The sequence below is a fragment of the Theileria annulata genome, chromosome 4, assembly GCF_000003225.4.
Source record: "Theileria annulata chromosome 4, complete sequence, *** SEQUENCING IN PROGRESS ***".
In the NCBI taxonomy this organism is placed as follows: Eukaryota; Apicomplexa; class Aconoidasida; order Piroplasmida; family Theileriidae; genus Theileria; species Theileria annulata.
The window spans coordinates 494680-521543 of NC_011098.1; the positions used below are offsets into that span (position 1 = coordinate 494680).

At 32.8% G+C, this 26864-nt stretch overlaps 13 protein-coding genes across 13 annotated transcripts, besides 17 other annotated features; 5 read left to right on the forward strand and 8 right to left on the reverse strand.

Annotated features, from left to right (window-relative positions):
- Positions 1-65: 65 nt before the first annotated feature.
- Positions 66-1655, reverse strand: TA07435 (SfiI-subtelomeric fragment related protein family member, putative; the record flags this gene model as incomplete). The annotated part of the gene is made up of 1 exon (XM_947825.1): positions 66-1655. One exon carries the CDS (start codon positions 1653-1655, stop codon positions 66-68), a length of 1590 nt encoding a protein of 529 aa, XP_952918.1.
- Positions 1656-1833: 178 nt separating this feature from the next.
- TA07440 (uncharacterized protein) lies at positions 1834-4195 on the reverse strand (the record flags this gene model as incomplete). Its single annotated transcript, XM_947826.1, has 12 exons — positions 1834-1953; positions 2054-2212; positions 2299-2515; positions 2596-2824; positions 2964-3139; positions 3200-3277; positions 3309-3413; positions 3474-3562; positions 3621-3782; positions 3815-3980; positions 4048-4121; positions 4163-4195. 12 exons carry the CDS (start codon positions 4193-4195, stop codon positions 1834-1836), a joined length of 1608 nt encoding a protein of 535 aa, XP_952919.1.
- A 394-nt stretch (positions 4196-4589) lies between these two features.
- On the forward strand, positions 4590-6779 carry TA07445 (GTPase activator, putative; the record flags this gene model as incomplete). The annotated part of the gene is made up of 6 exons (XM_947827.1): positions 4590-5627; positions 5775-5839; positions 5906-5982; positions 6058-6198; positions 6283-6414; positions 6472-6779. The coding sequence occupies 6 exons, from the start codon at positions 4590-4592 to the stop codon at positions 6777-6779; spliced, it is 1761 nt and encodes a 586-aa protein (XP_952920.1).
- A 279-nt stretch (positions 6780-7058) lies between these two features.
- Positions 7059-7121: a sequence feature (Signal peptide predicted for TA07455 by SignalP 2.0 HMM (Signal peptide probability 0.761, signal anchor probability 0.235) with cleavage site probability 0.699 between residues 21 and 22).
- Positions 7059-7593, forward strand: TA07455 (uncharacterized protein; the record flags this gene model as incomplete). Its single annotated transcript, XM_947828.1, has 3 exons — positions 7059-7304; positions 7409-7473; positions 7509-7593. The coding sequence occupies 3 exons, from the start codon at positions 7059-7061 to the stop codon at positions 7591-7593; spliced, it is 396 nt and encodes a 131-aa protein (XP_952921.1).
- Positions 7062-7121: a sequence feature (1 probable transmembrane helix predicted for TA07455 by TMHMM2.0 at aa 2-21).
- A 172-nt stretch (positions 7594-7765) lies between the features above and the next one.
- On the forward strand, positions 7766-9905 carry TA07460 (vesicle transport (Sec1 family) protein, putative; the record flags this gene model as incomplete). Its single annotated transcript, XM_947829.1, has 4 exons — positions 7766-8729; positions 8794-9063; positions 9128-9510; positions 9618-9905. The coding sequence occupies 4 exons, from the start codon at positions 7766-7768 to the stop codon at positions 9903-9905; spliced, it is 1905 nt and encodes a 634-aa protein (XP_952922.1).
- Positions 9906-10075: 170 nt separating this feature from the next.
- On the reverse strand, positions 10076-11683 carry TA07465 (translation elongation factor, putative; the record flags this gene model as incomplete). Its single annotated transcript, XM_947830.1, has 4 exons — positions 10076-10252; positions 10295-10468; positions 10557-11227; positions 11347-11683. 4 exons carry the CDS (start codon positions 11681-11683, stop codon positions 10076-10078), a joined length of 1359 nt encoding a protein of 452 aa, XP_952923.1.
- Positions 11633-11683: a sequence feature (Signal peptide predicted for TA07465 by SignalP 2.0 HMM (Signal peptide probability 0.993, signal anchor probability 0.000) with cleavage site probability 0.450 between residues 17 and 18).
- Positions 11684-11922: 239 nt separating this feature from the next.
- Positions 11923-12003: a sequence feature (Signal peptide predicted for TA07470 by SignalP 2.0 HMM (Signal peptide probability 0.788, signal anchor probability 0.185) with cleavage site probability 0.566 between residues 27 and 28).
- Positions 11923-12876, forward strand: TA07470 (uncharacterized protein; the record flags this gene model as incomplete). The annotated part of the gene is made up of 4 exons (XM_947831.1): positions 11923-11942; positions 11987-12033; positions 12126-12312; positions 12366-12876. 4 exons carry the CDS (start codon positions 11923-11925, stop codon positions 12874-12876), a joined length of 765 nt encoding a protein of 254 aa, XP_952924.1.
- Positions 12003-12033: a sequence feature (2 probable transmembrane helices predicted for TA07470 by TMHMM2.0 at aa 13-32 and 177-194).
- Positions 12126-12154: a sequence feature (2 probable transmembrane helices predicted for TA07470 by TMHMM2.0 at aa 13-32 and 177-194).
- Positions 12640-12693: a sequence feature (2 probable transmembrane helices predicted for TA07470 by TMHMM2.0 at aa 13-32 and 177-194).
- A 70-nt stretch (positions 12877-12946) lies between the features above and the next one.
- Positions 12947-14899, reverse strand: TA07475 (SfiI-subtelomeric fragment related protein family member, putative; the record flags this gene model as incomplete). The annotated part of the gene is made up of 1 exon (XM_947832.1): positions 12947-14899. The coding sequence occupies one exon, from the start codon at positions 14897-14899 to the stop codon at positions 12947-12949; it is 1953 nt and encodes a 650-aa protein (XP_952925.1).
- A 345-nt stretch (positions 14900-15244) lies between these two features.
- On the reverse strand, positions 15245-16717 carry TA07480 (uncharacterized protein; the record flags this gene model as incomplete). The annotated part of the gene is made up of 1 exon (XM_947833.1): positions 15245-16717. The coding sequence occupies one exon, from the start codon at positions 16715-16717 to the stop codon at positions 15245-15247; it is 1473 nt and encodes a 490-aa protein (XP_952926.1).
- Positions 15260-15328: a sequence feature (8 probable transmembrane helices predicted for TA07480 by TMHMM2.0 at aa 21-40, 113-135, 147-169, 211-233, 240-262, 370-392, 399-421 and 464-486).
- Positions 15359-15364: a sequence feature (GPI-Anchor Signal predicted for TA07480 by DGPI v2.04 with cleavage site probability 0.103199996 near 452).
- Positions 15455-15523: a sequence feature (8 probable transmembrane helices predicted for TA07480 by TMHMM2.0 at aa 21-40, 113-135, 147-169, 211-233, 240-262, 370-392, 399-421 and 464-486).
- Positions 15542-15610: a sequence feature (8 probable transmembrane helices predicted for TA07480 by TMHMM2.0 at aa 21-40, 113-135, 147-169, 211-233, 240-262, 370-392, 399-421 and 464-486).
- Positions 15932-16000: a sequence feature (8 probable transmembrane helices predicted for TA07480 by TMHMM2.0 at aa 21-40, 113-135, 147-169, 211-233, 240-262, 370-392, 399-421 and 464-486).
- Positions 16019-16087: a sequence feature (8 probable transmembrane helices predicted for TA07480 by TMHMM2.0 at aa 21-40, 113-135, 147-169, 211-233, 240-262, 370-392, 399-421 and 464-486).
- Positions 16211-16279: a sequence feature (8 probable transmembrane helices predicted for TA07480 by TMHMM2.0 at aa 21-40, 113-135, 147-169, 211-233, 240-262, 370-392, 399-421 and 464-486).
- Positions 16313-16381: a sequence feature (8 probable transmembrane helices predicted for TA07480 by TMHMM2.0 at aa 21-40, 113-135, 147-169, 211-233, 240-262, 370-392, 399-421 and 464-486).
- Positions 16598-16657: a sequence feature (8 probable transmembrane helices predicted for TA07480 by TMHMM2.0 at aa 21-40, 113-135, 147-169, 211-233, 240-262, 370-392, 399-421 and 464-486).
- Positions 16607-16717: a sequence feature (Signal peptide predicted for TA07480 by SignalP 2.0 HMM (Signal peptide probability 0.981, signal anchor probability 0.002) with cleavage site probability 0.547 between residues 37 and 38).
- Positions 16718-17621: 904 nt separating this feature from the next.
- On the forward strand, positions 17622-18518 carry TA07485 (uncharacterized protein; the record flags this gene model as incomplete). The annotated part of the gene is made up of 6 exons (XM_947834.1): positions 17622-17708; positions 17738-17829; positions 17859-17920; positions 17993-18099; positions 18185-18258; positions 18341-18518. The coding sequence occupies 6 exons, from the start codon at positions 17622-17624 to the stop codon at positions 18516-18518; spliced, it is 600 nt and encodes a 199-aa protein (XP_952927.1).
- Positions 18519-18647: 129 nt separating this feature from the next.
- TA07490 (uncharacterized protein) lies at positions 18648-20319 on the reverse strand (the record flags this gene model as incomplete). Its single annotated transcript, XM_947835.1, has 2 exons — positions 18648-18791; positions 18859-20319. The coding sequence occupies 2 exons, from the start codon at positions 20317-20319 to the stop codon at positions 18648-18650; spliced, it is 1605 nt and encodes a 534-aa protein (XP_952928.1).
- A 65-nt stretch (positions 20320-20384) lies between these two features.
- Positions 20385-21851, reverse strand: TA07495 (uncharacterized protein; the record flags this gene model as incomplete). The annotated part of the gene is made up of 2 exons (XM_947836.1): positions 20385-21612; positions 21763-21851. 2 exons carry the CDS (start codon positions 21849-21851, stop codon positions 20385-20387), a joined length of 1317 nt encoding a protein of 438 aa, XP_952929.1.
- Positions 21852-23830: 1979 nt separating this feature from the next.
- Positions 23831-26594, reverse strand: TA07500 (uncharacterized protein; the record flags this gene model as incomplete). Its single annotated transcript, XM_947837.1, has 5 exons — positions 23831-23962; positions 23993-24091; positions 24211-24309; positions 24339-26375; positions 26469-26594. 5 exons carry the CDS (start codon positions 26592-26594, stop codon positions 23831-23833), a joined length of 2493 nt encoding a protein of 830 aa, XP_952930.1.
- Between the last annotated feature and the right edge of the window lie 270 nt (positions 26595-26864).

Below are 26864 nucleotides of genomic sequence, written 5' to 3' on the forward strand. Positions count from 1 at the left end.
CCTTTTTAAAGTTACACATTACACCACTTTACATACACTATTATATATGTAGATTATTGAGTAGATTAATTGGTATTAGTGGTTTCGGTTGGAACCCATTGACCCAGTTCAAGTTGGTAACTACGAGTCCCAGTTTTATAAGCAACGGAAATTGTTTTCAATATACTGGAATAGACAAATGATAACGGTATCGGCCCTTCTTTGTATTTCCAAACTACTCTCCCCTTATGCCTAAGTTCAGTGCAATTAACTTCTTCGTTAACTACATATCTCAACTTTTTACATGGGTTCAATTCAACCCTGTAATCACGACAATTCAGTCTTACAGTTTTACCCTGTTCATTTGTTTTGTATAGAGATATTTCAGGAGGAATTTTGAGAGAGCTTGGGATTGAATTGGGATTTTTCAAATCGGTTAAAACTATTTTGTCTTGGAAAATAATCTGGATTCTTCGAGTCCAATAACTACAAACAATGTAAAGTGGTTTATTTTGTCCAGGTTTAGATTTCCAGAATATTCTTCTCCCGTATTCAACTTGAGTACAGACTGCTTCATCGGCAAAAGTGTAAATAAATTTAACAGCCATATATAAAGATAGTTGGACACTGTACTCATTGGAGCTTAGTGGGATAATGTTACCTTCGTTATCTTGAGAGAGCAGTTTGATTTCTGGTAGTTTATAGTTTATCGGAGTTAAATCAGGATCTTCCAGATTGTACATAATGAACTTAGTTCGAGTTTCCAAAACCACATTCTTTTCTTTCTTGTAGTAGACTATTGATTTTGGAGGTAATTTTTTCGGATTTTCTTTACGAAAACTTGTACTTGTTGAATTTAGGTTATCACTACTGGCGCTCTCATTGAGCTTGTAAGAATAATTGTCACCGTGAACAGTCAAATTATAGCCATTACATTCTATTACATTGCTAGTGTTTTCGTGAAAAAGTTTTACTATGTTCTTGTAACTCTTTCCTATTACGTCAATTTTAGTTACCTTATCCACTTCATTATCATTTTCTAATGTTGCTTGGTGTTGTTTTGGACAACTTTGAGATGGTTCTTCTACAGGCTTAAGTTCAGCTTCTCTTATCAAACGACGCCTCACGTACTTTGAAAAGGGATTTGTGTCTACTAGTTTAGTTGGGTCAATCATAGGACGAAATGGATTGGTACTATTAGACATTTTTGTATATTTATTATTTCTTACCCAGTCAAGCTGACCTGGTCTCTTTCCAGACATATTACCCTCAATCTCACCTTCTTCAACTTTAGGATTTTCCACATCCAGCAACTCTAACCTTAGTTTACTAAACATAAGGAAAATTTGATTAGTTCTAAGGTGAAGTCCGAGAAATTTCGGATATTCTTGAGAATTTGTAAGGGTCCAGCACAATTTGCTATCAAACCAAACCTTCTTACAATTAAATCCAAATTCAATAACGAGAATTAATTCATATAATTCTACGCTACACTGGAGATAATTATAGTCTTTGTTATTAGAGTCTGTGAATAGTAATTTTTCAATATCGTATCTCAAGTGTGTTATATTATACCAAGGCTCACTTAAGCTATTCTTTCTAATCACATATGGTTTCCCATTCCTTAGAATTGCTAGGTATTTAGGATATGGAGCTTGAACCACTTGAGGAAACATTTTTAAATCTGTTTTCTAAACTTTTTCTAATTTTCTAATAATTAGCTAGCCATGTCTAAACTGCACCTTAGACACTTATTAACAGCTAGCCAATTCAATATAAAATTTTAAAATTGTTAAAACAAGAGGAAATTTTGCCTTAAATATACGTAATTTTATTTAATCATTATATATTACATTAGTGTGTATTAATTTGTTCTATAGTGAAGTTTTCGTCTGTGAATATTTTTGCAAATCTCTCATCCTCCAATGCCGCCTTTGCCATCATCGCCATTTCTTTTTCCTTTTTACTCATTTTCTAGACAAATTCATGACAAAATTATAAATCAAATTATAAAAATTAGTGAAATTGTAATAAATAAGAATATTATAGAAAATACAAATGTGTAATGTATTACCTCTTGGTTGATTTGTGATTTTGTGTGTAATTTCTGTGCAAATTCTTGGTTAACTTTGACTGGTTTTTGCCTTATTGGTACTCTCATTTGTCTCTTTGACTCAATCCTTTCTTGTAATTTCTTATTCTTATATTCTTCATAATCAAATTCATTCATACTCTAATCATTATTACTTATGAGTAACGGTATTATGTGTAAACTAGTTATGATAGGTGGTATTTATGGTATAACTAAGATTTTGTTACTTTGAGTTTATGGTATAGTTTTGACTGTATAAAAAAGCCATGCATGTAGTCTTTGACCATGTTGGTTCCAATTAGGTCTGATGCTGAGAGTTCATCGAGTTGTTCCTTGGTTACAAACACATACTCGTCATAAATTTGTTGTTTTGGTGGTAAGCCTGTATTAGTAGCATTTGGTACTTCCATTTCCTCTGTTATATTTTCCAAAAATGTACACCACCTATTCAAATAATATCAATCACATCAATCTATAAATATTCTATCTATATAACTTAATAAATATGTTAGAGATTTGGATACGTTGGTGCTGGACCTATATGTGGTATGAAATACGTTCCAACTCTAGTTTGATCGCCAACAATGAAACAAATACCAGTGTCAGGGTAGAAGGAGAAACCGTTAATATTAGCATATGTTTGCTTTTCACTTGTTAGACCTTCAATTGATGCTACAAAATTACCGTTATCCATTGAGTGGACTCGTACACTTCTATTATCACAAAATCCAATCAATGAATTTTCTCCAATTTCTATATCATATTAACGCATTATGTAGTTTGAAACGCCAATTTTAGTTAACATTTGGAAATAATTAACTAGAATTTAGATAACTCAATGACTATCTAAATCTCAGTATCCCGTTTGGAATTGTAATTAACTATTGATTACCTATTGAATAGTGATTAATTGAATTAATAAATTGTAATGATTTGATTTGTAATTTGGAGACGGAATTATATTGCCAAAGTGGCTTAGAATTTCTAATATCAAATAACTTTACAGAACCGAATTCAGTACCAACTGCCACTTTTAATCCATTAACAGAATAACCACATGCAGTAACTCTAATACAATATCATTAAATAAATCAATAAAATTGACTAATAGGAGTAGATAGGTGGTACTTTTCATTTTGATCTTGGAGAGTGAGAGATGAGACCGGTGAATTAGTGCGTAAATCCCAATTTTCCAATAATCCACAACTAACAAATATTCTAATATTAGATAACTAACCCTCCAGCTGAGACTAATGGTAGAATTGGATTCTCACAAACGCAATTAAGTGATGATGAACTTGATTCCAGAGGTTCTTCGAACATTCCTTTTTCAAGATTCACTCTACAGTTAGTATGGGTCAATGGATAATTGACATGACTAGATGAATGAAGGCGAAATTACCTGTAGATTTTATTGGATGTTGTAGTGGTTAAAAGACTTGCATAATCTGATACATAAATCATATCAGTTCCTTCTCTGGGTACTCTTATCTATATCAAATTTCATCACCACTAACTATATATTACTAAGTAATTGAATATCTGTTACTTTGTAGTGAGTACCACCACGGTTATGAAATTCTATAAACCTTTGATGGCACAGAAAGGCTAATTTGGTATAATCTGAGGCTAGGAAACATGTTTTAATCACTTCATTATCAATTCCTCTGCGATGTTTTAAGCACAATTCCAAAGTATCATAGATTCCAATCTAACCATAATTTCATAGTATTATTAGTAAACTATTGTATAATAGAGTAGTTGTGATGTAGAATATAGTACCTGAGGAGGATAAGAACCCGTTGCTATAATATAGCGTAAATCTGGAGATATTGTGACTGTGCCACAACACTGTGGAAATTCCAAATCATGAATTAATTCTATTCTATGCTCATATTCCACATTTTTCCTAAAAATCCATTATCTCCACAATTATAATAATATTATTAATATTTGTGGATGAAATTTTTGGTTACTTGAGTTTATTTTTGTTTTTCAGGGCTTCCAGAGCAAATTGTGGTATGGATTTGCCGGAAGATAAAGAATAAACCTGAAAAAAACATTAAAAAGATGAAATTTTATGGAAAAAACCTTCAATCCATTAGAATTAAAAGATCTAAGCATTATTTTACAAATTCATTGAAATAATTGAATATTTTAAAATTTTAATCAAATCCTTTTCATTAGTTTTTTCATTAAAATTATCAAATCTCAAATAATTACTAACATTATTCTACAGTAATATAAAGGGTAATAATAACTTCGGGTTATGAATGTTGATGTGCGGTACTGAAATGAAATATTTTTATTCACTTTTTAAAAATTATATATTTAAGAATTTTTTATTAAAACCAAAATTCCAATTTAATTATTAATTCGACTTTTATAATTTGTACATTATTAATTTTTTTCATAGAATTTTAAAAATAAGTTTCACTTCCTACCTCAACCACTTTTATTTACTGACAAGTATTTTTAACTAATGTTTGTATACTGATAACTGCAATATTAAAGTCTAATGGCTGAGTTTACACATGATGAGGAAGGTTACTGTGGTATAACTTTTGAGGATTTGGCTGAGATATGTCCAAATCTTCACTGTTCTGATTTGGATATTCAAAACGACTTTGATTTTACAGAATTTAACACCAATTCTCTACCACCCAGCTTCTGTAATTTCCCATCTGACTCCACGCCTTTTACCAAGAGTTTACACAGAATTGCTATTCAATGTATTGGAAATAGTAATTTTGGCCTTAAAGGCCGCAGGCTTTTCTGGTCATTTCTCTTACTCATTCGCAAGGGTAGCTCTTTTAAAGAAATTACTGATGAGGTAATTTCGAGTAGATCAGAGTACTGGAACAAGGTTAAAAAGTTCGAGAGAAGAAATTCTATGAAAAGCATTCAGGAATTGGATCCTCAGATATTTCATCCTCTAGCACCGGCCGAAACTAATCCTTGGTCTTTAAGTCAGAAATCAAAGGAGTTAATGGACGAGATTTGGCAAGATATTGAACGAACGTATCAGGAGCGTTCACTTTTCCAACGTGAATCCGTTCGGAAATCACTCCAAAGAATATTATTTGTTTGGAGTATGGAACATAATTATATCTCATACAAACAAGGCATGAATGAGTTATTAGCAATTATATATATTACCTGCTATCGTGATCAGTTCATCCAAAAGTATAATAGTGCCTATTCCAGTAATAAGACGGAATTACCTTTGAAAGTTAACTCTAGAATTTCTACCATGAGTAGTCATAATAGTACTAATGGACTTGAGAATACTGATACATTATTAAAGGAAGGATCTACTTTACATCCACAACGTTCGCCAAAATCATATGATGAAGATAATATGTTTAAAATAGTGTTTAGTAATAATGAAGAGGATATAGAAGCAGATTCTTATGTATTATTTAATTCGCTAATGAGTAAGGAACTACAGATGATGTATGATGTTAATGCTGTGGACCATTTTTATACTAATTTCAATAAACTTAATTACAATCCATTAATTTCAAGATGTAATTTTATATATAATTTATTAAAGGTACGTTACAGTTCTTCATGACACTTTTAGTTATTTAGCTACTGGGGGTACTATTCACCACTTATCTAGTCCTTTAGTTAAACCCTAGAGAAGTTATTTAGTATCTACAGGTGTTCTGTTACTTGGTTATATAATTAATTTGTATAGGAATGTGATAACAAATTGTATATGTATTTGAAAAGCTTAGATTTAGAACCACATCTGTTTCTAATGTAAGTTTAGTTTAATTCTATTTATTGTTAGTCTATCCAGTGTTTATTAACTTAATTCAATTTTAGACGATGGATTCGACTGTTATTTAGTAGAGAATTTAACATTAATGAAACACTCAACCTTTGGGATTTTCTACTCTCAGGTTAATCTCACCTTAACACTTATCACGAATTTAGCATTTATATAAATTAGATTTTAAGATAACTTGAATTTTTAGATTATTATTTTGAACAAATTGCCAAGAAGTCAGCTGAAACTGATACAAACGATGTAACCCATGATAATGAAGTGAATAATTGTGTATTTGATATCATAAATTACTTTTCTGTTGCCATGATCATCTTCATCAAATCTAACCGTAATACCCATCTTACACACTAGTTATTCATCAAATTATTAGTTAACTATTAAATTGAATGATTGAATTATGAATGGAATTTAGTGTTGGAGAATGATTTGAATGGATGTCTACAAAGGTTGTTCAAGTATCCACCAATTGAAGATATTTCACTACTCACTAATAAAGCTATATTTCTCAAATATCGCAATAAGACAAATAATTCCAATAATGCAGGTAACTATATACCTATGCTATGATATAATTATACACATAATATCGTAATATACCTAGATACGGTATTGAATGGTGATATAGAAATGAGTAATGAAGTGGAGAGTGTGAATGAGGAGTTTGTAGATGCTTGTGAATTTGGGCAAGAAGTGTATAATTCAAGTTCTGGTGATGATGATACACCAAAATCTGTAGTAATAAAGCTTTTGGATGATTCCACTGTGGTAGAAACACCAAATAGCTCAGAATCAGAAACGTTCGACACCAATCTCACAATCAACGAATTAGGAAATGAATTGAATAAAATAGCATCAGAACTCTACGATATATACCATAACCTACCCAAAAAGTATAATTACATATTATAACACTAATTATATAGAGATGAAGTGGGAGAAAAAATAAAGAAAACAAGATTGAATCTACTAAAAATAATCTCGGATTTCAACCTTCCAAATAATTAATCTGTTATTTCCCTAAACTACAGTAACTATAAACAATAATAATGACTTATAAACTATATAATGTTATATTAAGTACTATATTAATGTATTGTGTATGGTGTTAGTGTAAATAATGTGGAAAAAATTACACATATCACAAAATTCATAAAATTTGGTCTAAATAATAATAATAATCTGAAATAAATGCTAATTTTGGTTAAAATAGGGCTATTGCTGTTGTTTTTTGGAATTATTGGAATTTTTGGAAAAAACACCGAATTTACACTCGACGACACCGAATTAAGCGAGAAACTGTCACTAAGAATATTAAAGCAAGGGAATCTAACATCAGAACCGATTAAAAAAGGTAGTAAAATCCAACTCAAAATCAAGTCATTCTCACCTCAACTGAACCAACAAATTACAGGCGAAGTTACCCAAACCTTCATTGTAATCCCAAAATTACCTATTTTAACACTATTATATTCATATAGTTAATCTATGATAGTCGATAGTAGATATGTAGTTGAGGGAATCATATAGTATTGATATAGGTAGGAGAACATAATATAAAACCATTGAATGAAGCTTTGTTGGACATGAGAATAGGTGAAATAAGGTAAAAAAATTTTAATTTGGTAATATTTATTTCAGGAGACTGGGTGTTCCAATTGCTTCCTACGGCAAAATCTTCTATGAGTTCTCACTTCTCAAAACTATAACACATCAAGAATTATAATACCACAGTCAATCAAATTATTTCACAATAGACTATTGTAATACTATCTATTCAGTTATATAGCTCAGATAATTCCATTATCACTAGATAACGCCAACATGTGTAGTTATCCAGTAAATTTATAACTAAATATGTAATAAATATACTGGCAATAAATTATGTGTAGGATTGAATGGAGCTGGAATTTGATTTGCAGGAGTTCCAGAAGCGCTCACTCTCGGAGATGTTGAGGCTGTCGGAGGAGGAGCTGGAGGGCAGAAGTTTGAAGACGTGGAAAGTACTAATATATGACGACGAATCTCGTAAGATAATAAGCCCAATTCTACGCATTGGTGACCTTAGACGACAAGGAGTAACTCTTAATTTGAGTCTGTCAGATCGTCGTGAACCATTACCGGGAGTTGACGCAGTGTATTTGGTTACTCCAAATGAGGAGAATGTGAACGTAATTCTGTCCGACGCCCGAGAGAAAAAGTACTCGCGAGTGCATTTAAACTTCACAACGTTCACCTCTGACGTCTTTCTGAGTGATTTTGCACGTAAATTTGCAGAGATAAACGCGTTCAATTCAGTGGCCTCAGTTACTGACCGCTATCTCCACTTTGTTTCACTATCGCCCGTGACCTTTTCACTTAACCTGCCATTAGCATTCAAATCTTTTTACGGCGACAGTTCTGAAGAGACCGCCGATGCTGTTTTGGAAACACTTGTTGACCGACTACTCTCAGTACTTGTAACCTCTGGGTCACTTCCATTCATCCGCGCGCCACGCTCCAACTCACCAGCCTCTTCAGTCTCACAGAGATTATCCACCAAGTTGTTTGAACTAGTGAGTTCAGGGAAGGGCCTGAATCTCTCGAGTTATAATAGACCCTTATGTATAATTTTGGACAGGACTATAGACCTGGGAACCATGATCCAGCATAGCTGGAACTACCAACCGCTTTTGCATGACCTTTTTGGAATTGATAACAACAAGGTGACAATCTCGTCCGGACTCACAAGGAAATCCTTTGACCTTGAGTCTAGCGATAAAATCTATCATTCCATTCTATCACTGCCACTTTCTGAGGTCGCAATGTACATTTCAAACTCACTCGAATATTATAATACACAAATTACACAAATTAATAAATGTAACCAAAACTACTAACTACATAACATACTATTATCCTATTTAAGATTGAATAATGTGTTTAGCGGATGATAGTGGGAATTTGGTAAATGCGATAAATGCAATACCACAACTGACTGAGCAGAAAAGGTTATTGGACATGCACACTAATATAGCTACTACACTGGTAGACACAGTAAAACAACGTGATATTGACCGGTTCTACGAGTTTGAGTATGACCTTGACATCATGTATGACAAGAACTCACTTCAAGCCTTTGAAGATTTATTAAATAACACAAACGCAACACCAATGGACAAATATCGTTCATTACTCATTCTATCACTCTCAAAACGTATTAATTATATTACACTATTTACAATAGTTTTTTACTATAATATGACTCTTATGGTGTTTAGCTAATATAAGTGATGAGGTAATGAATGAGTATGAGGAGAGGATAAAGAAACCCAGTGGTTTAAAATGTGAAGGTTTAAAGGGTTTAAGGAACATAATGCGCATCGGTGATTTCAGCTCAAATATTCTTAAACACATTCAAACCGCTGTTATGAATCCCAGTGGTGCCACCAATCAGTCAGCTCCTTTAAATCAATCCTTTGTAAATACAAGCTCCGCAATGAATGATAAGAAGAATGAGTCTAGTCAGCCTAAATCTGAACCTTCTCAAGCTCACAAGAAACTTGCTAATTATAGTAGTAAACTTATTGGTACAGGATATAACTTGTTTAAGGTCCGTTACGGTGCTTGTACACTCCAATTTAGTTATTACCCCCTGAAAGGGGTTCCCTAATTATACCACTACTCTTTCTTTAGTTATCTAGTTATTCCTCTACTACTTTAATTCTTCATAGTTACTCAGTTATATAGTTAGTGAATAATGTGATTTAGGGTGTTCGTAATTTATTGCCTAGAAAGAAGAATTTACATATAGTGAAGATAGTCGAGGACCTGATAAATAATTCCGAGAGCATTTCAGATGATTTTGTACTATTTGACCCCAAAATCTCAGATGCGCCAACCACCAAATCGAATAAGAGAATTACTTGTAAAAAATGTTTCATATTCATAGTTGGAGGTGCTTCATACAATGAAGCTCTAGCCATCTCAGAATTATCCACAAAACTCAAACACACAGTAATATACTTAGTAGAGTTAATTGTAGTAATAGTTACATAGTTAATATGGTTAATAATAGTAATATAGTTAATATATGGTTCGACATATTTTGATCGTCCTGAAGATTTTGTATTACAATTAAATTCATTCAATTTTGTTCTTTAATCTTCATATATACTATATATACATAGTTTATTGTGTATACTCGTGTGTGTACAGTGTGGTAGATATTAGAAAGCGATATTAGTATTGTAGAAAGTACAATTTTGAGGATGTTTATAATTAATCAAATCATCAGAAATTGCGTAGGAAATGTATTTCTTTAATTTTATTTCTCTTGATACTTTTTTACTCATTTTCTCAATCACTTCAGAAACCGACTCATTCCCATCTCCAAATGTCCATACCTACACAATTAGTTATATTTAATATTAACTATGTATATTAACTATATATATTAAGTAAGGTGTAACTTGTTCCATTAGAACATCTTGACCGTATTTTTTACGTAATTTCCCTTTAAGAATACGTTCAGCAATTTCTTTTGATTTTCCAGAAGATATTAAACTTTCCAATTCCCTCTCCATCTCAACACTACCTCCACTATCGAATCTCTCAATATCCTATTACAATTATTATCTAATTACCACAATAATATTTAGAGTTATAACTGATTTGTATGTAGGTAACAGTGAATGGTTGGAGACGTACAATTTCCTTGGGTTTCTCGGCGACCGCATGAATGGCAATTTCTCTCAGAAAAATTTTAAGTTCATCAGTTTCCAAATCCCTATTAAACTCTGTAATATTCTTCACATCGGAATATATACACTCCTTGCCTTCCAAACAACAATTCAAGCCCATTTGTCCATCTTCACCATGCTCACCATCTATACTTAGCCCACTGGTATCTGCCTCATTGTAATAATTGTAAAATGAATTATAATCACCGATTTGGAAAGATAAAATTGAACCGGCAGTGCCTGAGTAAGAAGGTGAAAATTTAGGATCTAGAGAAGAGTGGATATATGAAACGAAGAAATCCCCAGGATCTGACTCCAGAAATGATATTCTTGCCACTGAAATCGATTCCCTTAAAGCGCCTTTAACAAACTTGCCAGTCTCGCCAACAGTCTTACCACACCTTAAACATGGGTTATTTAGTATCTCATTCCGGAAATCATCGAATGTCTGAGCAGTCCCAGTATTAGAATGTTGAAGAAAAGAATGCAGAGAGGAGTTGCAAAATGACTTTGCAAATGAGGTAAAGAGTTTATTTTTGGCTACAAAATCAGTGTCACATCTCACGTCAACCATACAGCAAACTTTATCGGTGCAACTCAACGCTATTGTTCCTTCCAACAACATCACTATCTCACCGCCTAATCATTATAGAACTAACTAATCATATTATAAATAGTAATTATTGAGTGGATAACTAGTTGTATTGTGTGAAAAAGGAAAGTTTAGGTAGTAAAAAGAAAATTTAGTGTGGAAATACCATTGTTTGAGTTATCTTTATGTTCGTTGAGGGTGTTTAAAATGATTTGAGAAGCCAGTTTAACATCACCATTGGCCTTAATTAAGGCCTTATAACACTCCTGAGCACCTCTCCCAGTTGAGGATCTCAACAACTTTATCTTCTTTGACCGCTCAGATTCAATACCTTCTACCACATCATTCTCACTTGTATTTACATTAACTCCATTTGCAGTGTTACTGTTAATGGAGTGGTTGCGATAATTAAAGGGTTGGAAGTGAGTTTTGTGAGAAAACGAAAAGGAGTTTGACTTTGTGATATGAAGTAAAAAGATGAAAATTAAAGTGAAAAATAGCATTGGACCCACACATTTAAAATTATCTTACACAATGGCCCTTAAAGAGAAAAGTAATTTTAAGGGAAATTCAAAAAATTCCCAAATCTAAACAATAAATTAAAAAAAGATTATTTAAACTATTATTTCACATCTTTAACTAAATTAACTTTATTGAAATTAAACTGATGGAATCTACACAACAATTTATCAACTATGAAAAGTATTACTTAAACTTTAATTTCATTAATTTATAAGTTATAATGTTAATTTCATTACAAATGTAAGATTCCAATTAATTTTTTAAAATTTTATTTTTAATCGCAGTTCAAAAATGCTCAAACTGGTCTTTTTGTCCATTATTTCAACCTTCCGTAAGTTTTAATACCCTAATATTATTCACTTTAACTTTATTTTAAGATACTTATTTTATACTATTAAATTGAACTAATACTTGTTTTTATAGTAGGTGTGTACTGTCATAACGTATTGACTTGTTCTCAGCCTCTAAGGCCTGGGCTTTCACAATCTATTTTATATAGCCGAAGAATTGTAGGAGAAATATCACCTGGAGAACTTGACCGAGTTTTGAATACAGTTCCTCCTCTAGATCACGTCATTTTATTCTACATTAACTTAAATCAAGATTGCAGGTTATTTTCTACATTTATTTCATATGTTAGTTCATTTGTATAAATTGGTTCAGGAATTTTTTCCCTTTATATTCTCAGCTATATCATGATTTACTAAGTGAGGGCTGGAAGGTTAAGTTTGTCAAGTTTAACTGTCAGGGTGTGGACCGCCGTCTTAAAATGTGCAGGGATTACAACATTAACGTTGTACCCACCATCGCATACGTTTCAAGTTATCCCCTTCAGAGGTGGAATATCCCCCCAAAATCCTATTTAAGAAGGTTACTCAGACTATTATTCCACGATAACCACTCTGATATCTTACTACAAAATGCTACCAAGTCTCCATTATTTATTTTACACACTAGAGTATTTATATTATTTACGTATATTTTCTGGTATAAACTTAAAATATATGTTTGTTATAGGTATAAAGGAGATATATTTGCCTATGATCAGTTGAGGGATTGGGTGTTGTTGATGTATAACATTTCGTCATTGAATCGGAAAATTGGAACACCTGAAAGTCTCGTCAACTTCCTCAAAGAAACTTTGAATAGTTTCATTACATTCTTTAAAAAATGATCTAACATTTTGATATAATATATTCAATATACATGTATATGTATAATAGTGTATGTATTGTATAGTAAAATTAACTGGTAATGGGATTAGATTGTTTAAGTGTAGGTTTATGGAAAGAATGATGATCACAGACATTATGAATTGAGATTTGTACTTTATTATCTTTAATTAGTAACCGTTTTACTAATTTCTCAGTGTAGAATAGGTCAACTCTGTTTTCCAGAAGTTTGACTACCATTGTCCTGAGTTTATGGTTCACCTCCCCAGATTCGCAGATTTTAGTCTCGTCGTAGACTACTTTATTGCAGTTAATTTTAAGTTCAAATTGGAATTTGAAGAAATCCACAGAGAGCTCTGAAGGGTCAACTCTCCTGTCACAGTGGTCGTAAAAGGTAAATTTACTCATTTTAATCACATTTTCGCTTATGTTTTCCCAACTCCTATCAGATGAGCACTTGAATAACTTATATCTGTAATAGCTTGAAAATATAATCACATATTTAACAGTTCCATCTAAAAGTGACACATGTCTAACTATTTCAGTCGGGTCATTTTGCTCCCAAATGATCTTAGTGTCAGTGTATAAACTCCCACACAAAATCACTCTGTCAAATTTGAAGCCGTTTTTACAGTCAAACTGCACATACTCATCATCCCTATAGCAGTAATAATTTACACCCTCTTTGTTTCTTATATCCAACGTTATTCCCCTCAACTCCTCCAAATCGATTTCATCATTGTTACTACTCAGTTCATCACTATTACTACTAAGATCCAAGTTGTCCAGGTTGATGTTTTTATTATTTTGTTGAGGTTTTATTGCAATATTTTCAAGTTTGGGGATTAAATTGTTATGTTTTTGTGGTTTGGATTCATTGAAAAAGCGCTTTTGAACATCTGTGATGGCTACAGATTTGGTCTTGAAACTGTTGTTTTTGTAACAAAAAAATGGGTCAAAAAGGCGGTCATTGCCAGAGTCGGGACTGACACTCTTATCATAGTCAGATTCATTGTAGAATTCCAAATCATAATTCCTATTGGTGTAAATGTTCTTCTTGGGATCAACTTCCAAAAACATGCCGTTGTGAGTAACAACGACCCGATTTGTCATGAGGTTTGTGTAATAGTAGTCACAATTAACTTGGTCTTGGTAAATATAAAACCCAATTCTCCCCTTATTATTCCTCAAAAGTCTTACTATATAATACATATCATAGATGGCGGTTTCATAAAATCCACCCTCCAAGTTTTTTAGTATTGTTTTTTCAATTTTATGTCTCCTAAAAATGTTCCTTGTGAGCCTCTTTCGCGTTATGTTTTTCCAGCCCTTCTTATCATTCGCCTTGTAAAACAGTTGGTAGTCATTATTGACCATTAGCACTGCGAGATATTTGGAACCCTTATCTCCTGAAAACATTGAAACAGATTTTGAGCATTCCAAGCCATTCTCAGCCTCACAAATGGTCATTTTATTGTCGAAAAATACCGATTGAGATTGAACTATTCTATTAAACACATAGCCGTCGCACGTCTGAAAATTTATAATCCTTCCCTCGCCTGATATTTTGTACCTTTTAGTTTCACATCCCTTGGTAATATCCAACTCAGTTCTGCTATTTTCAACCCACTTACCATTTATCAAACTGAGTCTCTTTACATCTCCATTTACTAAATGCAAAATGATACTTTTGTTATTCTTGTAAATGTTGTTGAGTTTAACTGTAATGTGACGTGCGTAGTGGGTCACTTCAGAGGTGCTCCAAATCACCTGTCGTTCACCTGCGATAATTCTTCTGTTGTTTGATAGTCTGCGTTCAAAACCTTCACTCACAAATCCCATAACCTTGTTGAAGGCATAATTTTCCCTACACATGTAGTGACCCGTGTCAAACTCCTCGTAATACCTGAACTCTGAAGCTGAACTCTCGTGGTTGATATTCAATTCCACCGGTTCGGGTTCAAAATAATCAAGATCATACTTAAAATACGCTCTGTTATAGTTCAAAAGGCTCTCGTCAAACATTTTCCGATTTTTTTATTTAGATCTCTCATTACATCCTGAGTTTTTTCCAGATCTATTCAACCAATTTTTTATCCATTTACACATTCTTTTCTATTATATTTATTTAATTATATTTACACCGCATATTACACTTCATACTATAAACAAAATTATATAGTTTTATTACCATATTTTATAGATATCATATTATATTACAAATACTTTACTACATTCATTTACCATTATACATCTTATTTAATAGTATACAATTAAATACCATACAATTTAATATTATACAATATCTGTATGTATAGTATTATTATAGTGTGTATATTATACTATTAATATATTGTATATAATATTATATTAATGTGCTTTGTGTATAAAGTACAAATTAACTACATTTGCGAATCCGAGTACGGCGAGGAAGATAACGAGTGCGAATGTGCAGTTGTAGATGTATTTGACATTGCATGTTAGGTTAGAGAGTGCGAGTGTTTCAAAGAGTATTCCGTGTTCATCGGTGGTGTACTGGGTTACCTTGCAGAAGAGGTTTGAAAGTTCCATGGGAAACTGTAACATGATACAATGAACCACGTTGATGAAAAAGTAGAAAAAGTTCACAATTACAACAATTGGAAGTAGAAATTTGTGCCGCTTGACTATCAACACGGTACCTACGATAGCGTCAATTATTGTCATTACACTAATGTACAGTCCTGCAGAGTAAAAGTAAAAACTTGAATGTTTGGATTGAGCGTACAACTGCTTAGCAAAATTGAAGTGTACCAAATTTCTCACAGATCCCAATTTACTATCTTGAAGTCTAAATTTAGCTTCAACTAATGGTCCAGATAAATGTTCCTTCAATGAAGCAAATACTCTAAATGTAATCACATCTTTCATATTAACCATTTTCGTCGACTTTGACTTGTTTAGTAGTTTGATGACTGACCCATATCTACCTGCTTGAATGGCTTGTTCATTATACTTTTCAGCCGCGAAATCTAAAATTTTAGCGCTCTGGCCCAGAGATACGAACCTTCTCGTGTCCAGAGCTATAAATACCGTTACAAATAGGAAAAATGACCCAAAGTACTTCATGCCATTCAGAAGTGAATAACTTCTAAATGCTGGCAGAATTGAAATAAGTATCAAAAATGCGTCTGGCAGCAGAGTTAAAAATGACATCACATATGTCAATATCAACTTGTGGGAGAAACCGCATGAACCCTTGCGTAGAAACTCAACTCTGGCGTTTTCATCTCCCGAATCTACAAACAGAAATGGATACAATCCCTCCATCGAGCACAGCGAATTATTATAGTACAACAGGAACATGAACTGGGAGAACACAAGGAGAAATAGTACACAGTACAAAATAAACCTTAAAAGCAGGTAAAACTTGGGCAATTTTACCCTTCCTCTCCGCCAAATTATTGCAGAAATGTCAAACAATGTCAAGAGCAAAAGAACTCCAAAGATAAATGAAGGAAAGTACACCAAAAAAGTTGTAATTCGTCCATGAAAATAATGTGACAGTCTTATCAAATACAAGTTAAATAGCCTATTAAGTCCATACAGCTCAGGTCCGTTTGTTGGTTTATCGGGGACTGGAACCCAATTCAAATCTCCTGTATACTCCTCTAAAGTCTCTAGTGCCATATCAATATCATCTGTAACACGCGAGAGCTTTGCGAATTTTGTCCAAGTGTCCAATGAAACGGCTGATTGGCATACCGATAAGATCAGCCTACTCAGCAGCAGTGCTACTGAATATGCTTTGGGGCGCTTTAAAAAACCCCAAATTTTACTCTTTTTTGAACCATCAAGTTTCATTTTAATGTTTCAAAATTTATTTTAAGCTTTTAACAATTTAAATTAGTTTCCATTTCAAATTATTTTACGATAAAGTGAGCTAATCTTACTAGACTAACTTTTGCTGGAGATCATTAAATTCTGAGTCCGAAAAATTAAAAAACACTCATTTAAAATCTACAAATTTCATAATCGAATCCTTCTCAAATTCGTCTATAAAATCTAATATTTCGGCCGGATGAAATTTGAAAATTTTAAAATAAAAGCTTAAAAATAAAAAATTTACCTTTAAAAAATTTAAAATACACTTTTCTTAAAAATCTAATGGAAATCTGTTAAAAAGTACAGTTTATTCCCCCATCCTCTGAGTGCGTATCAAATTCAATTTTAAAATTAACATCAAGATTTTACAATTCAAAATTAGCTAAATTCAATTTTAAAATTTATTTAATTATATATCCAGTGACTCGGTGATTATATTTATTCAATCTTCTCTTCAAAGTGCCAAATTTACACCTTAATCACTTAACTTCCTAAATACCCTTCAACATTACACATATTAATTTTAAACCAATTATTCAACATTGGTCATGATTTGGAATTTTTTATAAAATTTACTTTCAAAAAATTTTATACTTTTACTCATTTTTACCAATTCTACCTTCCTTACAATATTTACAAGATTATCTTTATTTTCCCAGATTCTTATTTATTTTTACCTTTTTATCTCCTTGGACCTTTTAACCATTTTATATTTTTGCCTTAATTTCATCAATTTCGCTCATTTACTTTATTTCACTTGGAAGGTTTAACACCATTTTATACTTTCTTAACTCCTTTTCATTCATTTTTCATCCATATTCATTTTTTCCATAACTTTTAGTTTTATTTATTCATTTTATTACTTATTTGACCATACAATATTATGACAAGCGGCTTTGATAAGTTTGTTGAGGATGTTGATGATTCTCTTTGTTCCGTTTGTTTTGACGTTTTAGAGGAGGAACTAAATGTAAATGATTTTAATTAATTTTTCTTCAGGATAAAACTCCTGTAACTCGAGACTGTCTTTCAAAGCTAACTTCTCAAGGCGCCAAGTGTCCTCTTTTCGTGACTTGGAATCTTAAAAATGGGTTCCTTCTCCTCTAATAACTTTCTTTAGTGATGACGAAGAATTGAGAGGCTGTATTGGTACTCTTGAACCTACCAGTTTAAATAACCTTAGTATCCCTTTACCCATATATCTTCATCTTACACATATATTACCCTATTTATATACTCATAATATATTGTTAGAGAGATATGCTAGGATGAGTGCGTTTCAGGATTCAAGGTTTCCTCCAGTTCGTTCAAGTGAAATTAAACATTTAGTTTGTAAACTTTCATTATTACATTCTTACGAGGTAATTTCATCCACTAATTACCTTCATTTTCTTATTTCTATCCACTATCTATCCCTTATTGTCTACTACTTATTATATTGTTTAGGAATGCAAAGATTATCTTGATTGGGAAGTTGGTAAACATGGCCTCGTTGTAGAATTTGATTATAATGGATTCAGGTATACCATTCTACAACATCTATCATTTATTAACTGTTTTGAATACTGTTCTAGTTAATAAAAATTTCTAATATTGTTTTAGTTATTCTGCTACTTATTTACCTGAAGTCGCACTTGAACATAACATGTCCAAAGAATACGCCGTGGAACAATTGGTAATAACTAACTACGTAATAATATATTATCGATATAGATTAGGAAAAGTGGTTATAGAGGTCGAGTTACAGAAGATCTTTTATCAAAGCTTAGGGTACAGTTGAAAGTGTAAATGATTGTGTCAGGTCACAAGATATCAATCGAAGAAAGTTAAAATGGACTATGATGAATACCAAAATTACGTTAAATCCTCAAGCCAGTAATTAGGAATCCTTTGATAAACAATCTGTTTATTAATTGGTTTGACATAATTTTGCTCTTTTGGAATTTGTAATGGCAGATTTGTATGCACTTGATGAAGTCAATAATTCCAAAAGACCATGCTTCCTATCTTCCATCACTTCTATTCCCAACTCCTCACATAATCTCATTTCATCCTATATACATCATTATACTATTATCATTATAATATTAACTATTATAGCTAATTATTATTATTGTTACTTGATCCATTGAGATTGTGGCTGGATTATCTGTATCTTCCAGCAGTTTAATGGTGTTTTCGTAGTTCCAGAAATCATAGTCGGCCTCAATTTGGGTAGTATCGGCACTGAAATTTCGTTTCAGTATATCCAGCTTAGCCTTCAGAGCTCTTGAAATTGAGGAGAATCCAAGTGAATCATCAAGGCATCTTGACATACGTTTCAAGTCATCCTCCACGAGATTCTTATCACTCTTGATTGCGTCCACAACTTCATCGACCACTTTATTCTGTTGTGTTGTTACCACTGAATCCACTCTGGTCTGGTCCTCTAACATCGCTGATTCTGGCACATGGGGCTTGGAGTTGTATTTATCGCTGATATAAAACCTGGAGTGGTGTAGTAGATATGGGTCAAAGGGAAAGAAGGAGTCGATTGGACTATAGAACGACCACTTGAACTGCTCAGACTCTTTAGAATTATCCAGCAAATAGCTTTTCGACTTGAGGAACTTGTGCAAACAGGCCAGATTTGAGTAATACGATGTTGACTTGATTGCTTCTGATATTACTGACCTCTTGCAGTATGCCAACGGGTCCAAATATGATGTTAGATACGCCATTAACCCAGTCTCGCTATTCTCAATAAACGACACACATGACTCTGATCTCGATATCACATCCGTATGATAACAAATTATATACAATATGTCCTGCAATATTGAATAAAACAAACTCAGTTTCTTTGTTACCACCTTACCATTCGTGATAATTCCATTTACGGTGCTACTTGTGTTAGTACTAACAGTACCAGAAATGGTTCTGTCAATACCAGTAGTGTTAGTGATAAGATTACTATCACCACTTTTGGATATGAATTGATTGAATGGTGAGAGGAGTGTGAAAAAGTGCGTTAGGGTTGAAGTGATAAAATTCTGGGGAACGTATTTAGCTCTACATATGAGTGATGAGATGTAAGAGGCTGCGGTTCTACGTTTGATTACATGTTGAGAGTTGTCATAAACTATACCAAAGAGTCTCTGTAGGAACATCCTGAGCCATTTAACATCAAATGACGCTATGAAAAAGTATATAAACTGGACGTATTTACACTTGTAGGCCTGAAGTATTACTTGTTCGAATACTTCAAATAGTTCCTTAACCACCTTTTCCACCGTCAATTTGCTATCACATTTCTGCTCAGTTGTTAGTAAACCAGTTTTGTTCTCAATAGTCAATGCATTTGGTCCGGTTTCAGTAGTTTGTATCGAATTTGCTATGCTAGAACTCGATTCGCAATTTGTTATAATTTGACTTGAGAATGAACTACTGGAGTCAAGTGATATAGTTTCTGCCGAATTGGTATCTGAAAAACTTGAGTCACTACTTGCATAACAAGTTTCGCTGGACATTCCCTTCATCATTTCTATTTTATTCTTTGGTGTATACATTATCTCATATTTGTCCATTTCCATTTTACTCATACATTCATCTACATTTTCTACAAAATCATTAGTTGATATTTATTGTTATCTATTGTTATCTAATTTTAACTACTGGTAACTAATATTAATGATAGATTACGTGTAATGTTGTGTTGTGATGACCCGGATTGTGTGTCGAGTGTCACTAGGAAACTATCTTGAGAATTTTTAGACTTGAATGTACCATTAATTTGCATGGGCTGTTGTTGTAAGTTGTTTTTGGGATTGCTTATTCCTGTACTGTTGGTATTGTTTATACTGGCTGAGGTATATTTATTGCACATGTTCAGTAACAAGTGAAGGTCCTCAAACACTAGTGCCATGAGGAAATCAAGTTTCTGTGACATGTCATCACAGTCCTCCTCTGTCCTGAGCTTATCATAAATGTCTCTAAACCAATTCGGGTCTTCTGTTTTTTTAAATTGAGTTGAGTTAGATTGACCTTTTAGAAGTTGATTTGCCAGCTCCTTTAGCTTTTCTGAACGTAGATTCTCAACTTTCTCCACGTCAACTACGTTGGGATCTGCGAGTCTGATCTCAGAATCAATTACCGTCAACTTATTTATCAAAATTCTGTAAAGTGAGGTTCTGATCATTGGTAGCCGGTTGGCTATATATAGCATCGCCTTTGTGAATGAAATGTGATGTTCAATTTGCACATTATGATGTGGGTAAAGTATGTCCAGAGTATCAGAAATTGAGCCCAAGGTGCTCGGGCTTAATTTGCAAATATCAACCAACAAGTCACATAGGTGTTCCCGTAAAATTTGACCTCTTGTCTTGACATTGTCACAACAGCGTGCGTAACTGAAAAAATCAACTGAACCACTTTTATCTCTGTAAAAGAAACATCGTAGACCTTTGAACGCCGGGTTTTTATGTGTCGACGGGAATATTGCAACCACTCGTTCCTTCAGTTGAACACTTGAGTGATATCCCAACAACTCATATAATAGTTTATGGTTATCTCCTTTCAGTTCCTCATCATCTTTACTTGTGGTCAAAATCGTTCTCACGTGTTTCTTAAGCTCATGTATGCTCTCGAATTCACGGGAACACAAATCAACCTTCAAGTGTTTCTTATTACTTGATTTAAAGTTTGTTATTAGACGTTTTACGAGCCAGTCTACGCAACTTCCGTCCAGTGATACCAGGTCCAACACTACGTTCTTACATTTGTCAATGTCTTCCAAATCAGCTCCTATCCAGTCAAATCTATTCACCAGCAACTCGACAAACAACAACAAATTATCATTATCCAATGGACTCGATGATACTAAATCACTCAAATCCCTAATATCATATTAAACTATTATATATATTATCTAAAAGCTATATATATTATTATAGCATAATATTTTGTATATAACTGTTTAATTTAATTAAAATACAGAAAACAAGTTAAGAATAAATAAATGAATAGGAATTTGAACGGAATCTAACGTGATGATTTGTTGATTAGACTCTAGACGTATTGGTGAGTTGGTGAGGTTGAAATCTCCCGGAAAATTGAAGCCCATTAACTTCTTCATCTTTTCCTAACGTTTCTAAATATTCCTAAAGAATTCTAGTCTAAATTCCTTGGAGTTAACTTGCGATTACTTTAAGTTTTACTTGCGATTTATCTCGAAATAGAAGGTTCGGAAAAAAAGTGTAATAAACATAAATTAGGTTTAAATTATATCCCATATTATTTATGTTACTTAAAATTGAGCTTACGAAATACATATGCTAGAAAAATGATTAATAAAGCACCTTTTCATACCCTACTTGCCAGCACTTAATTTCCTCACTTATTTTTACACCATTTTACACCTAAAATTTAAAATTATATCACTATCCATTTTTATTAATATTCTTTATTAAAATATTATATATTTTATTAAATTTTATCATTTCACTTTTCAACATGTTATTACACAGTTACATTTCTAAAACTACTTTTGGATTTATCACAGTTCAAATCTGGTAATAATGACTCTATTAACTGGGTCATTTCCTTCTTCAAATCCTGATCTCGGTACTTTATCTATTCCCTAACTCTTGTTCAGTGAATTCAGTCATTTCTTTAATTAACGAATTTAGTCAGAATTCTCTTTCAAACCTTAAATCTAAACGAATCACACCAACTTCTTCCCCAAAGTTTGTTCCAGTCCCCAAATTATCTCTATACCAAATTTATACTAAATCAATCCATGCTTTTTGTAGTTTGAATATATTATTTGACGGTGGTATAAGGAGTCGTGAGATAATTGAGTTTTTTGGAGAGGATTACGAGGCAAATGGAGAGGTATTTCAATCAATTTACATTAAATTTTACCAGTTTTTAACCCATTTGGTATTTGAACACTTGAACTCCGACCCGCTCTCAAATGCAATTATTATTACCACAAGTATTTCACTTAATATTCTTTTATTATTACTACATGTGGTTCAATATTTAACATTGTTTCAGATTATTCTCAGAACCCTTATAGGCTCTATGAGTCCTGTAAATGTTTCCTTAGGAAGTTTGAAGTATCTTGTTTCTAATCTTACTTCTCTCAGGTCAATTCTGATAATTTAAGCTCCAGCACTGAGGAAAGGATAGAAAACATTTTGAAACGTATTTACATAATTCCTTGCGTGTCAGCTTCTGATCTCATGTCTATACTGGACAATATTGTGTACAACGGCTATAAGGATGAGGATTCCAATGAGCATTTGGGACTCATTACTATTCACGTTTTCAGCTCACTTTTTGATGAATCTGATTTTTCCGGAATGAAACGTTTGTTACTCCCATAAATTCATTATCTTAACTATTATATTCACAATTATATTCAGGGGATAGTAAGAATATTGGAATTAAGCTTCGTGAAACTGCACTTGAACTTAACTGTTCCATTTTGGTATATTTTTATAAAATATTAAACATTTCAGGTTTCCAATTTCAAAACTCATCTTTCACATTCCAAAGTATTACTTAACTATATAAAATATCCATAAATTAGTGTATATAATTATGCATCAGGAGGAATATGATCCTTATTTGGAGACTGATAATTCAGTATTTTCAAAACTTTCTTCTGCTTGGCATTCAGCCATTGATACCAGAGTATGTATAATCTAGTTAATAAGTTTATTCTAGTTAATAATTTTATTATAGTTTAACTGATTATTAGATTTATTTGAAATCTTTTAATGCCGACCGTTTTGTAAAGATGACTGCGAAAATTGTCAGGAGTCGACGAAGTGTATGTTGTATTGATTTATTCATTTCTTAGGGCTATAACGAGGCTACAATTACTCTCTTTAAACCTCTCTATTAATGTATACAAATAATTTATTACATTACACACATACAAATGTAAATGCGATATGTGCATCCAAATCACTATACAAATTCATTAACCACTGAAATTACAAATAACTACTGATTAATAACTAGTGATTACAAATTACAAATAACTAGAAATTACAAATAACTAATGATTAATAATGACTAATGAAAAATATGAATAGATGTGAGTTACGTGTGTTTGTTTTCAACACTCCAATGTTTGAAACTCGATAGAAAGAAAATTTCCTTTTCTTGGACTTGCTGAACCTCCTCTTCATCCATTTTCAAAGCTATTCTACTTCCAGAACACACGAATCCACACTACAGCATTAATATTATATTGAGAGATACGATGAAGTTGGTTTTTATGTTTCCCAAAGAGAGTGTTTCAGTCTTTGGTATTACCAATATTGACGTCCTTATTTGGTGCGTTATTACCATGGGATATATCTACAAAATATTTAGGGCGACTCACATAAATGAAACTATGGTAACCCATGTAGCTAATATGACAAAATATCGATAGCAGAGGAGAAATAACTGGATAAAGAATGAGTAGTGGTAATTACGTGGCATTGCTGAATTTGTGAAGTTTCCTCATATGGAGGATACAGAGACTTATAATAAATCCTATTAACGTCATCTTCGACAAATGAGTCGAAATTATCCTAAAAATTATTATTTCTCATCAGCTTACGTCTGGTTTCAGGAGTTCTTGGTGGAAATTCTTCCTCCTACTAATTCTACGCTTTAAATCTGCCATTTCATTTACTGTTTTCGGACTTTCATCTACAATTGCTATTTCCAATCCCTTTTTCTCGTCATAAATCATTGGCGCATCCTTTAAAATCTCCAACGCCTCATCTACTGATAAATCTTTCGTTATCTTCACCTTTCCTCTTCTTACCACATTTGTTTTCCTGCGTACTTGAATATTAGTAATGGGTTGTATGTCAGTATTATTCGTGGGAGCTAGCTCATCAGTATCAGCAATTGGCACTAAGTCACCACTACCAACTGGCATTGAGTCTGGATCATCAGCAACTAGCACCGAGTCTGTACCACCAATTGGAACCAAGTCAGTAGTTGTACTGCGGTGAGCCAATATTTTCTTCGGTCTACCACGTCGTTTTGGTACTGAAGTGGCTTTGCTAGAGAACGTCTGCAAATAAGTCGAGATTCTCCTGAGCTTAGGCGTATCTTCAGCACTTCTGTCAACGAGTTTAAGCTCAACATCGCCATTCTCCCTCGTTAAAACTAGTGAACTTTCTGGCATATCATTTCCAAATGCATTTCCTGACCTTTTCTTCCGTTTATCAGCCTTAGAAACCCCTGCAAGAAATACTACTGATGAACCGTCTGAAATTACATTTGAGGCCCAGTGTTGACTTGGTGGTAGTCTTGAACGCTTTGGGTATCGAACACTTCGAGTTACAGATTCATGTTCATATGGCCAATCGCTAGCATCACTTTCAGTTCTTTTATATATGTAAAGACTGTTTAATAGGGATGAGCTATTAATTGAAGGTCTTCTACTACGTCTAACTTTCCTTCCTCTGGTTGATGTTCCAACACCAATAGTTGTTCTACTCCTATTGGGTGTTTGAGGTACTACTTCACCTCCAAATTCATGTTTATCTCCCAAATCATCAATTGAAATCTCAGCTAAACTCTGAATTGAAACACTTTTTAAATCAGAACTACGTCTTGATGATCGAATTGAAATATTTTTTAAATCTGAACTACGTCTTGATGATTGAATTGATGTTTTCTTGACACTTTTAAGTTTCCCATGACCTTTTTTACTCAGACTTGAGCCTTTACGATTTAATTTATATAATACATTACTTGTATCACTTCTCTTAAATCTCTTATCTGTATTCATTTCCTTTCCACTCACACTCTTCAGAGTACTCAACCCCTTAACATTACTAATATCCCTAACATTACCAAAGGTGTTAGATACTGATTTGGTAGATCCTTTAGGTCGTCCTACTTTACCAGTCCTCAATGGCACTGGTGGAATAGTATTATCTAAGGGTTTTGCTGTAATGTTTTCTAGGTGTTTTAAAGTATGTTTTCCAGGTGAAATGTGAGGTGACTGTGGGTAAGAACCAGAGATATCATCGAACTCACTCTCCCCAAAAGGCTCTTGAAATTGCGATGAAAAATCTGGATTCTCCTCTTTATCTCTTAACTCACCAGGTTCATCTCTTATTTCCACTAGTTCACTAGCTAATTTTCTTTGTAATTTTAATTCCTTAGATAAATTCCTTTCTAGTTCTGAATCCCTAGATCTACGCCTTTGTAATTTTAATTCCCTAGATAAACCCCTTTCTATTTCTGATTCATTAGATTTACGTCTTGAAGTATATTGTTGCAGTGGTATATTATCTAATTTGTTTGATATCCTGTTAACACTTTGTTGAAGAATATCAACAGTATCGCGCAAGCTATCAAGTATAGTTGGTTTAGGCTGGGTTACAGGTTTAGGATCAGAGGGTTTAGAATGAGTCATTCTGCGTTTAGAGGATGGAAACGGCGAATCATCCACTTCAGCATCTTCAGTGGAAGTAATTCCACGATCAAAGAAGTCATTTGAAGTTTCTTCAGTGGGTGAAAAGAGTCCGAAATCGGAATTAAACTGTGTAAAAAACCTCGGAATAACGAATGGGACGTCCACAGAATAATTTCGACGAGCTACCACGTAAAATTTAAATGAATCAATATCATCCTAAATTAATTTATATAAAATAAATAATATAATATATAATTAATTTATATACAATAAAATAAATAATGTATTGAAGAAGATATGTTAAAAAACCTGTAGAGGGATGCTGAAATCTTGTTGTATGTTATTTTGGTTGGTTTCAACGTAATACCTTCGAATTGTACTTTGTTCAGGAAAGTGAAGTTCCTGAGATAAAGGTACATTGTTGAAGGCTTGCATCTGTGGCTTTCACATATTATGGATTTTATAAAATATTTACACCCGGAAATTAAAAATAAAGGGCGTAAATAATTTTTCGATAATATTAATAATGAGTTTGAACCCCAAGTTATATATACCACAGACTCACTTTATTTTTTTACACATTTCAATCAAATCTTTTCAAACTCATCAAATCATTGAAAATATATTATGAATTTCTTTAAATATTTGGAAAATCTTATTTTCCCACTTTTTTACAAAATTTCCACTTTTTCATAAATTTACTAG